Here is a 12,407-nt window from a genome sequence, read left to right on the forward strand (position 1 = left end):
TTCCTTCCTCTCCTCTAAAGGTGATTCTTTTCTCCTTTCTTTGGAACACCTGGTCCAATAGGTTAAAATAAAAAACAAAAACCCTTTATCTTTGTGGTGTTGTGGCCAATAAAAAAATCCCATTCAATGAATGGAATTCCATCCTTCCCCTTTAGCCCAAAAATTACCTTTTATAAAACACAGTACTTAGCATTTAATAAAGTACTCTGTAGTTCTGGAAAAAAAAAAGTTGCTCAACGAGAAACCAGATATCTACGAATGACAGCCAAGAGCATGCTTCCTTATCAACAAGGCAAACAAACAGTTAAAAAGTTTTCAGCACAAAACCCAAATAGGCAGATGAAACAGACTACAAAAGGGACCTTAAAGGGGTTCTACTACATACAAATTCATAATTTACAAAGTATTTACTTAACATACATAAAAAGCAAGATCTTTTTTTTTCTCTTTCAAATTAAGTTAACTTATGTCTTCCTGAGTTGTGTGGTTCTGTAGCAAATAAATTTATAGAGTACTCTAGGTTTTACTCCATGACCATGATTTAAGTATTACTGGAAGGCTAAGTCCAAGGCTGGGTTTCTCTAAATTAATTTTTATATGAATACATTTCTAAGTTTAAAGTTACATGCTCTTCAAATTTCTTTTGAAGTCCTAGCTCCAAACATTTCATGCAGTTGGGAAAGAACATTGGATTTGGAATAAGAAGATGTATTCAAATCCTGACTGTCATTTACTACACGTGACCCTGAGTTAGTCACCTTATCTCTGTGCCTTGTTTCTTCATCTGTAAAATGAAGGGGTTGGACTAAGTGACCTCTGAGGTTGCTTACAGTTCTAAATTTATTTCTATAAAATTTATTTCACCATCTCAGAACACAAGTTTAAGACTTCCAAACAATGACATTCCAGTTCTGTCAAATTTTTCATTTAATCTGTATTACTGTAGCAACAGAGCACAAAGCTGTTTGAGCCAAACATTTTAAAATTCCTACTATTAAAAAAAGACAACCCCCATTTCCCTCCCCCAATAAATACCTGCTTTGGTTTTGTTGGAGTCTTTATATCTGTAGAGAAAGGGGGGAAAATGAACTTTATAAATCTTAAAGACGTAAATCCACTTTTTTGGGGGAGGGGTGAGGGGCAGACTAGGTAACAATGCTAATACTTCAGGTTTCATTCAAGATACTTTAAGCAGAAAAAGTCAAACATTTAAATTATGTTACCCTTTGGGGAAAATATAGTGGGAAAACTTAAAACAACACTGGCTATTTTCTTTCACATACCAGTGTCCTGAGAGATTTTTGACAACAGAAGGCTTTGAATTCCTGTATTTTCTGAGAGTTTGGAATAATGTAAGGCATTGTGTCCAAGAGAATCCACAAGGTTTAAGTCTGCACCCTTTTTAATTAAGGCTTCCACCATGCTAGAGTTGCCAGTTTCACAAGCCAGGATGAGAGCAGTTCTGGAGGAAAAAAAAAAAGGGAGATACCAGTTTAGTTCTAAGAAAACATAGCGATGCATGCTCTGTGGAGAAATCCTTCCTTTTTACAGAGAGGACAGGGGGTAAGGAAAAAGAATAAATAAAGAGCTAGTGGTTGTAGGAAGAAAGGGATAAAGGGAAAAAGGAGAGAGGGAAGGGAGAGAGGAAAGGAGGGAAAGTGAGGCTGGTAGAGAGACTGATTTAGCCTCTCTCTCTGTTTAGAGTAATGGCACAGTACAAATATGAAATTAAGTGCGCGCGCACACACACACCACACACTTAAAAAATAACAAGACTAAATAATGATAACAAGGTATATATCCTACTTATGTTTAGGGCTTTTTACTATGGTGAACTTTTTGATTCAAATATAACATTTGCTGGAACTCTTACACTAAAATTTTAAAATGCTTTTTAAAAATTAAAAAGTCTAAATAACCTAAGACTAATTTTTAAACACATATTTTCATATCACTGTTATTCTGAATCTAAGGTCATTACGATATTAATGAGAAAGACATGTATTTTTTCTTCTATCAGTAATAAAATGATAATAAGGTCATCTTTCTTAGTTTTCTGTAAGGTGGTTCCCAACAATTTTAATGTTTTTCCATGAGCCAGTTTTTTGGAGGATTCTTTTTAGAGACCAGTTAGATTTTTCAATGAAACCTGCTCCAAACTGGAGTTCTGTTTTTAAGTTAACTGGGATTTGATGGTAGAGTTTTGTAACTTTGCCAGCTCTGAATCCAAAGTGGAGAGAACAATCATTATGTCAGCTTTTCTTTGGAACTTGGTAGTACACAAACAACTTCTGGATATTTATTTTCTCTTTGTCAGTTATATTTTTGCTTCCTTTTCTCTTCAAACTTCAAGATTTTACCTAATTATGCAAAATGAGCTGGGACTAAAAAACTACTTATAATTTTAAAACCCTAACAGAAATGGACACCGATTATGACTTAGTCAAGGTAGGCCAACAAAATGATGCACCATACAATTACTAGCACTTTTGGTTAATGATTTTTAGACCACTAAGAAGCCAAGACTGCATGGGGGATTTCAACCAAAGTCCATATTGTTGCTCTGCACAGATGTAATTCGTATTACATAGGCAACAGATTAAAAAAAAAATACTTAATTGCAATGTGGGCTTGTCATTAAATTTTTAAAAATGAAGCCCCAGAACACAGTTTGAGGAATAATATCCTAAGTTATTTCACTTAATGTGAAGGGCATTAAGTATGATAGCTCAAACTTTGTTTTCCTCTCAGCCAAAAGCATTTTAAATTATTTGCAATTGGCCCAGAATACTAAGAAAAAGAAAACATTGTGTTCACAGATTTCTTTGACAGCTCAGTCCACCCAAAATGACTTGCTCATTTTTGCCTTCAACAGCCACATCACAGATTCAGTCAAGTACCATCAATATCCTGGGAAACATTTCCTCAATTAATCATGGCCGTGATGATCCCAGAAGAAAGGAAAAAAATTCGTCCCATAGTAAACTATCCAAAACGCAGCTGTCATTTCCCCAAAACACACAGAAGATCCATGTTGCCAAAGTCATATCATCAACAAGACTACTTTTGAGGTACCTTCCATTTTTGTCTCTGGAATTGACATCTGCTCCATGATCCAAGAGATAGCGGCACACTTCAGTATGGCCATTTTGTACTGCAAGAAGCAGAGGTATATTCCCATCCTAGGAAACACATTCAGATCAAGATTTCAATTCATATACCAGTAGCCAGAATCACAAAGTACCCTGTTTCCTCCAAGCCAATTCTTATCTCGCACGGGTGGTTTCACATTTGGTCTACTATCATATAGTTTATCACTGGGGAATTGAGGTGAACTTTTGCAACATAACACTTAATATGTGGCTTGGAGACAGGAATCACCCTAGGTAAGTCCAAAGGATAAACTAGGTAAAGGAAACATTTGTAATTACCCAAGGAGAGAGAGAGAGGCTTTGGAAAGGAGAGAAAACAGGTGGGTGGAGGTTTAGAAAATGGTTACATTTTCTAATGTAATTACATTAGAATTACACTATTACTACTGGCTGGAAAAAAGCCTTCTTCCAAGAAAAGATGGTAAGGAATGAGAAGACAGTCTCCTCTCCCATTTTCAAGTTCTCTCGACATGTTAAGATACATACTTCCAATAATCAGCTCCTTATAAGACACTGTCGCTATTAAGATGAGAGAAGAATGAGACCCTCTGACAAAGAATGAGCTACAAGCAAAACTAATCTCTATCTTACATGATCTGCTCCTCTCAAAGCAATTTCTAATCAGTCAATCCCAATATACTGCCCTTTTAATTTCTTGTCTTTTTTTACTGTCATAATCTTAAGAATCTATGGTCTGAGATAATTTGTCTAAAAATAAGTAAGGCAAATGAGGAGGTAACAATAAGCTTTTCCCTCAAAACCCATGGTATCACCAGATGGAACACTCAATCTAACTTCGGAGGTCCTCTGATTTCTCATGAAGCAACAAATTTTACAGGTAAAATAAAAAAGCTATTAGGAAAAAATACTATATTTGCACATCTATACACATATAAAAGTGTGTGTGTGTGTGTGTGTGTGTGTGTGTGCGTGTGTGTAAAAACACTGTTTAACTATAATGTCCAAACTTGTCCCAAAAAAAAGACGAGAAGGAGGTAGGGGAAGGAGCGAGGACTATGTGTACAGAATCCAGCATAATTGTCACACTTGACTGATGTGCTGATATATTTTGCTGAAATGTCTGTCTTTTCCCTTCTTTCATTTTACATTTTCTGTTACAAAAATGGTTGTCTGGGTAATGGTAGAGGGGGAGGGAAATAATGGAAAATGAAAATGACATAAAAATAAAAGCTATGAATAAAAAAATTTTTTTTTAAAGTAAGAATATTTGATCCATCAGAATCCCCATTCTGGTACTTAACACTTGTGGGACGGTTGGTCAAGTTACTTAACTTTTCTGGGCCTCAATTTCCTCATCTGTAAAATGAAAAGGCTTATACCAATTGATATTTAAGGCCACTACCATCTCTAACTCTATGATCCTACAATATTAAGTAATGAAGTCCATGTACTTGCCTGAAATTCATCTGTCAAGGGTTTCATTCCTGAGAGAATAATACCATACTATACTACAGATTTACAAAAGGTTCTTTCTCATATACACTACAGACATTTGGAAATTAATCCTCCTTTTTTTTCAACATTAGGAGAATAAGATTGTATTATCTCTGTTTTCCAGAAGAGGAAGTAAGGGAGTACTTTACCAAAAGCCAAAGTCTCCATTAAAGTGTTGCAGTCACAATGGCCCTTAGGATGCTGTATGGATAAGGAGCCACTGAGGTACCACAAAGTGCTTAGTAAATTAATTTCCCTCTCCACCTCTGGTGACTTACTGGTATGAATGGTACTCACCAAATCCTTGAGGTTAACAGGGCTTTTGTGCTCACAGAGAATCTGAGTTGCTTGAAGGCATCCATGTGCCGCTGAGGGAAAAAAATACAAAATTCCCAACACATCACGTGGCTTTCTCTCTTTTACTCACCCCATCCCATCCCCAGATCTTATTTCAACACTGAGATGTTGGCAATTACAAAAGATACTTTTTCATTTTCTTGTCTTTTACCAGCTGTACAATACTGAAGGCCACTGACAAGCTCTATTTATGTTATGTTTTAAAAAATAAGTTATATTGTCTAATTCCAACCTTTAAGAGCACTATTTACAGTTGACACTTCAGGGCTCAGTGTTGCTGTGTTTTCATTTGGTTCTCTTTTAGTAGCATGAACTGAATCAATTAACAAACATTTATTAAGCACCTACAAGGAGGTGGGCCCTGGGATTATAGAGGCAAAAATGAAATAGCTCCAGACCTCTAGGAATTTATACTCTATCGAAGGAAACAACACATACAAGGATATGGAAAATCCATGCAAAATAAATTCAAGGTGAAAAACAATGGCTGTCAGCAATCCAAATTCATATAATAATCATTCTAATTCTACTAACAGCCTGGCACCAAGAAAGGGCTTTGTAAGTACTAGTTGACTGAATGGGTGCCTTTTGTGCACTGGGCACCATAATAGAGGCTCTGAACATAAAGAAACAAATACAAAATAATCCCTTTTCTTAAGAAACTAAGTGGTAAAAATTATGACAGTTCATCTCTGCACAATTATAATAAGAGTCAAAGGCTGGTGGAAAATAAAAGGTTTAACTAAACATATCTGTATTGGATTTTTTATCATCACTGCTTTAAACTCCAAAATGTCTGACCACATTCACAGTGTAAAAAACAATGATTCCTTCCCCAGGCTGTACTCTGAACTACTTTCTGCCTCCTTTGTCCTCCTCCTTCTCAGCTTTGTTCTATGTGTTGTTTTCTCCTATTAGAAACTAAGCTCAGTGAGGGAATCCTCTTTCTTTCTACTTGTAGAGTATTTCCAATACTTAGTGTAGAGCCTGGCACTTAACCAGGCGCTTGCTCACTGACCAACTGCACAAAAGCCATGACTCCCACTCATTTGGGGAGTAGCCACTTTTCTGCACTGAATACTACAACTAAATGGTAGTTTTCTTACAGAATGGTTCTCTGGCTTCCTTTAAGTCCCAACTAAAATCCTACCTACTACAGGAAAGTCTTCCCCAATCCTTCTTAATTCCAGTGCCTTCCCACTATTAATGACTTCCTGTTTATGCTGTACATACGTTTGCATGTTATCTCCTTCAATAGAATGTTAAGCTACTTTAGGTCGAGGACGGTTTTTTTGCCCCTTGTTGTATCCCCAGCTCTTAGCACAGAGCTTGGCATATACCAGGCTCTTAATAAATGTTCACCAAATGCAACTGAATTAAAATGAGAAACCTCTGCTGAAGAGCTAGAGGGAGGCACATCTTGAGTATGAAAGGTTAAATGAGGGGAGGTAACAGGAGAAATAATTCATTGGAATCTCTTCAAGGCATAACAGCAGTGGTGGGGAGGGGAAGGAGAAAAAAGAAAAACGTTATACATAATTATATTACATATCTAAAAGGAGGAGTAAGTTGTACAGTACAACAGAGATTTGTAGTTTCATGGGCAATCATCTTTCTTTCCTATTGTTATGGAAACACTTGTTTTATTACTTAAGTTCAGAACTTATATATTATATATAGAGAGAGATAAAGGTGTGGAAACAGAAGGAAAAGCTCACCTGCATAGTGTAAAGCTGTTTTTCCAGAATTGTCAGTGCTCTCTGCGGGACATTTAGACTGAAAGACAAAAACACCATCCCCATGTGTGAATAGCTATTCCAATTCAGCTCGCCCCCAGTCTTCCAAAACAGTGTCCCAATATGAGACATGAGGCCTTCACAATTACTCTAAAATGAAAATGACATTATGACAGTCACTTAGGAGTTGGGGATAACATGAAGAATGAGCCTCAGAAATGAGGAGTGTCTTTTAGCACTAGAAAGAATGAAGAACTGCTTATCATTGACTAGATTTGGGTCTAATTTTACTAAAATATAAATCAAAGCTTCAGAACTTTAAACAACATGGAAAAAAATTCTATGCACATGCATCTTGTATAAACATGAAGAAAATTATACTAGAAGCTTGACTAGGGGGTGACAACATCATACAAGGCTCAGAGGCACTCCTGGAGTCAGAGGACCTGAGTTCAAATCTGCCTGCTGATGCGTACTCTCTCTGTGACCTCCGACAAGCCACTTAACTTTCCTTAGACTCAGTTTCTTCATCTGCAAAATGAAGGGGTTGGGTCTGATGTCTTCTGAGGTCTCTTCTAGCTCAGTATCTAGGATCCTGTGTGGTCCTGGCCCATCAGAAGCTCCAGTTTATCAGAATCAGTTTTAGCTTAGACACAAAGCCAGATCCATAAGGCAAATAAGGGGACCAGGACAAGATTTCAGGGCTGGAGGTAACTAAGCAGAAGGGAAGTATGATAGCTAATGAAAAACAACCTAAACTTTGAAGCAGGGGCTGGGGTAAGCGAACCTTTTAAATTATTTTGATAACTGTAGTCTAATAAAATTGGTTTACTTTATAATCCTATGTATTTAATTTTAAGTATCCTAAAACATCAGTGTGAAGAGCCCATAGGCTTCACCAGACTGCCAAAGGGGTCCATACCTTAAACACACACACACGCATACACACACACACATACATATACGTATATAAGGCATATATATGCATATACACACACACGTGTGTGTATGTAGGTATATATGAACCATCTACCATAAATTAGTAAAACACTCTGCTCCACATTGAGAATATAAGGATAAAAATGAAAGTTTTAGTCCCCAAGAAGTTTATATTCTCCTGGATCGCTCCTGGCCTCACATAGCATCAGTATGGAGGCTTTTATTTTAACTGCACCCAGGAGAAAACAGCACAAAAACAAAATCAAAGATATAAATCTACTGTTCTTGAATTTAGCTTCAAAGACCTGTTAAATTTAAGTACTCCTGGCATCCAGAGGGCAGCTTGCATCACGTAATGCAAGACGAGAAGGTGTGTGATCACCAGACCCTGACAAGTTTAAGAATGTGACCGTACTTGTGCATGAGAATTCAAAGCTAAGTTACTGCAAGATGCCTGACTCCAAATGACGTCTGTGGGGGGAGAGACAACAAATAAGCAGTCACTCTGAGCAAATATTGTGTTGGTCTTCATGGAGCCAAACTCTTTCCTGTGTTGGTAGAAATGCCTAGGATGCAATGTGACCAGCAACAGCTGGATGTCACCATGTGTACTGCCACTGAGTGTCACTCAAGATTGAGTTTTAAACTCAGAAGCTAGTGGGTGAGACTACCAAACCACTATCCTTGTTTTTTTACCCCCTAAAGAATGAAGAACACCATGCCCTTAGCTATAAACAAAAGTCAAAACACTAGGAGCTATTTCTGTAACAATTAAGGAAATAGCGTTGGACAGTTCCAAAAGAGAATGAATGAGTTAAAGGGTTAAAGACAGGGAGATACAGAAGTAATTGACAAACTGCTCCAGCTATTTTGGGGAGACACTATTTCTGAACTTGCCCTTTCCTTAGGAAAAGGGGGAAAAAAACTGAACAAAAAGGGTTGTGGAACTAATCTAAACCCCAGGAAGGTGCACCAGATTTGGACTGGGGCTTATTCGTGCTCATAGGGTTGCTATGGGGATAGCATTCCAAACTGGGTTTTTTCCCCAGAGGATATCATTCCCATGGTGAAACTTCTCAGGAAACTATTCTCACTAAAAAAGGATTACAGAAAAAGGTAAAGGAGTTACCTAAGAGGTCGTGAAGGAAGAAAAATAATATGAACTTCTAAGCAAACAAAGACAAAACCCACAACAAAAAAATAAAACAATGAAAGGTTTCACTGCTTTACCTGAAGAAGCTTCTTAACGCACTCAGAGCGGCCGTTCTTGGCTGCCAAGTGTAAAGCACTGTGTCCTGAATGAGAAAAAAATAAAACACAAGCAATGCCCACGCGTTTCAAATCCCCGACATCTCCTAAGGAAGACAACTATGAGGTGTTCAGCAACAAAGGCTGAATTGTTCATCTTCAGATTAAGAGCATACCTACCTACTTGGAACCTGGAGAAGGGACAGAAGGAAGGCGTAGTGGGGAGTGAAATGGAACACAGAGCACCCTGTTCATTCATTAGGAACCACTCACAAGCAGCGGTTTAGGAGCATGCCACGAATTTGTAACCTGCTGTTGAGAAGTTCTACTTTTACACTCTCCATTCTTGCTGATGATGGGACAAAACTGGTGATGCAGAGGACCTGGAGTCAGGAATATCCAAGTTCAAATTCAGCCTCAGACAATGACTAGTTGTGTGACCCTGGAAAAGTCACTTTACCTCTATCTGCCTCAAATTTCTCAGTGGGGATAATAATAGCATCTATTATTGGGTGGATGTGAGGATCAAACAAATTATTGAAAATCACCTTGCAGACCGTAAAGCAATACATAAACGCTAGTTATTGTTGTTTTATAATTTATGACAATTCGCACGTATTATTGAGTAGACCTTGGAAATTACAAGCAACAATCCTGGCTCTGTCTCTTTAGTTACAAACTCCCAAACCTTGTAAAAGTTTTCCTGAGTTTGTTACTTTGCTTGTAATTCTGAGAATTTGAAAACCTCTGATTACAAAAATCTGGCTGTTAAAAAAAATTTTTTTAAGGTAAAACTGCTTTACTGATTGCACCTAGTACAGTTCAATAAACATTGATCCCCAAAATGAACTCAGCTATTTATCACAGATTGTTCACTGGAAACCTGCATGCAACTTATTCCTGTGGAGGTAAACTTGAGTCAATTCTATTTCTTGAGATATTTAAGACTTAAGAGCCTGGAAGATTTAAGAGCCTATCGATCACTTCCAAGTTAGCATGAATGAGTTTATTCACATTACGTTCTTCCTAACACCCAAGTTGACGTAAGATACATTGAGATAATGAAATTTTTGGCTGTGGGAGAGGAGCGAGGTAATTTTGCAACAAGGTGCCCTTTGGGGGAAAAGGCTGGTTTCTGTAAAATTATGACAAAGTGGGCTTTAATAGAGCACAAGAACAGGATGCCCGGGGACTTCAAGGGCAGGGCTGGGGATCAACTTCAGAAAGTATATAGAAGATGTGAGGAAGGTGCCAAAGTTATAATTCACTTAAAGATTTTGCTTGAAGTCAGTTTTGGCACCAGCAAAGGCATAAGTATTCTGTCTCTTCCTAACTAACAAGCAGTTCACAGTCCCCTACTCCAGGACCTAGAACTAAAGCTCATCATATGAACATAACTATAGGAAGGCTGAAATAAGACGTTATAGGCTGGCCAAGGAACCTGGCCACAATTCACAACATTGTTTTTATGGGAACATGTGTTCTGAGACCCAAAGCTGGATTAAAAAATTTAGTATGGAAGGAAGGAAGGGAGAAAGAAAAAAGGAAGAGAGAAAAGGAGAGAGAAAAAGAAAGAGAAAGAAAGAAACTTGTAAAGTTGGTGTCTGCTGAGAGGGTGGATGAAATGGATTAGTTTTTCTCCATGCTGGGGACAAAAGCTCTTCCAAAAACCTCCAGCATTTTGTTCTCTCTCTAAAAACAAAACAAAGCAAACTTCTTCAAAAACAGATAGTATAAGGTAGAAAAAAGAAATGCTACCATAAAATAAAATGGAAAAGGCTTTCTTACAAAGCAAGCACCACTATCACATATCTAGAAGTCAATGTCATATGCCTCTGAGACGGGAACCATCCTTCAAGTTTTCAGTGAAAGAATATTTTTCCCTTACAGGCAGGATAAATGACATCCCTGCCTCTGCTACTCCCCAACTAGTCAAATCTAGAGTTAAAATCAGGCCCGCATTCCATTCCCTGTACAGTATTATCTTGGAAAACAATGTCTCTTACTACTTATGTACCCAGATCTTTCAGAATGTAAAATTCTCCAAACAGAATATGCTATTACCGATGGACTCTTCTGGTAATAAGGCAATGAATGCCTGATTCTAGCTCCTGGACAATTGCAGATTGCCCCACAAGAAAGTGATTTTATTAGAAACAAGCCAGTAGTTCCTCCAATATTGGGGAAGCAACAAGTCTGTGTCTGGCTGGAGGCTTTGCCTATCACTAAATGCCAGAATCACAATCTGAGAACCAGAAAGGACCCTAAAAGAGGAAAGTAGTCTAACTCTCAACTTCCAGGCACGTGTCTACCACAACCATGACTAGATAAAACCTTTGAGGAAACTGAGGTAGAATAAACCGTCTTATAGAGAGAATGCAAAGGTAGGAAAAGAGAAGTGTTTTCATTTTTAGGAGTAAGTAGGTCATTCAAAAAACTGACCATAAATCAAATCCACAAAGGTATGATTCAGAAATATGAGCAGGCAGAAATACTACAGACCATTTAATCTATGAGGGGAGAAACATGTATATAAAATATGAATGAAGTAAATTCGTGGGTAGCTAGGTGGCTCAGCGGATAGAGTGCTGAGCCTGAGGTTAGAAAGATCTAAATCCAAATATGGTCTCAGACACTTACTGGTTGTGTGACCTTGATCAAGTCACTTAACCCTGTTTGCCTCAGATTCCGCATCTGTAAAATGAGCTGGAGAAGGAAATGGCAAACCACTCTAGGATCATTGCCAAGAAAACACCAAATGGGGCCATAAAGAGTCAGAAAGGATGGAAAAATTTCTGAACACACATGAAGTAAATTCAAAGTAATATATTATAGGGCCAGGCTGAGGGTCAGTGTTATAACTGCCGCTGACCAACAAGCAGATATTTTAACAAGCTTTCCTGCCTTTTCAGAGGACATGAGGTAAAGACAGAGATTAACTCCAGCAATGGGGACAAGTTTGGTCATTTATTGCTCAGACCACAAGCAATAGAACTGTAAAGAAAAAAGCTCTCAAGAGAATCTATCCCTGGGATATTAAATGATACACTGCTACAGACTGTCTAGGTTAGAAAGGAAATTCAGAAGACAAGAGCAGCATATTTTAAAAACATAAATACATTTTAAACTTTATGGGATGTTGCCAAAGAAGCACTCAGAAGGTCTCTGGGGAGAGAGATTCCACAATCCCCTCTGGATGCTTTTATTTCAGTGTTTTAAACATCAGTATTTTACTTTTTTAAAAAATGTAGTATTACCAATATTTTATTGTATTTTTATTTCTTGTTCAATATTTCCCAATTCCATTTTCATCTGGTTGAGGCCACATGAAGGAGTGTTTGACACCCTAGGTCTAGAACCGCCAGGTCACTGCTTCGCTCAGTCACATCTGTTGTGTCGTTTAGTCATTTCAGTTGAGTCTGACTGTGACCCCATTTGGCGTTTTCTTAGCAAGATACTGAAATGGTTTGCCATTTCCTTTTCCAGCTCACTTTACAGATGAGGAAATTGAGGCAAAGAG

At 37.8% G+C, this 12,407-nt stretch overlaps 1 protein-coding gene across 22 annotated transcripts in view; it reads right to left on the bottom strand.

Moving 5' to 3' along the window:
* RAI14 (retinoic acid induced 14) overlaps positions 1–12,407 on the bottom strand; it is a 179,539-nt gene that overhangs the window by 14,998 nt on the left and 152,134 nt on the right. For all 22 annotated transcript variants that reach the window (XM_072605864.1, XM_072605860.1, XM_072605856.1 and 19 more), the window contains 6 exons: positions 8,870–8,934; positions 6,683–6,740; positions 4,905–4,975; positions 3,076–3,182; positions 1,284–1,462; positions 1,036–1,064 (listed from right to left, as the gene is read on the bottom strand). In XM_072605864.1, coding sequence (XP_072461965.1) covers positions 1,036–1,064; positions 1,284–1,462; positions 3,076–3,182; positions 4,905–4,975; positions 6,683–6,740; positions 8,870–8,934 — 509 coding nt within the window. The remainder of the gene's footprint in view (positions 1–1,035; positions 1,065–1,283; positions 1,463–3,075; positions 3,183–4,904; positions 4,976–6,682; positions 6,741–8,869; positions 8,935–12,407) is intronic.

This window comes from Notamacropus eugenii, chromosome 4 (assembly GCF_028372415.1).
Source record: "Notamacropus eugenii isolate mMacEug1 chromosome 4, mMacEug1.pri_v2, whole genome shotgun sequence".
NCBI lineage: Eukaryota > Metazoa > Chordata > Mammalia > Diprotodontia > Macropodidae > Notamacropus > Notamacropus eugenii.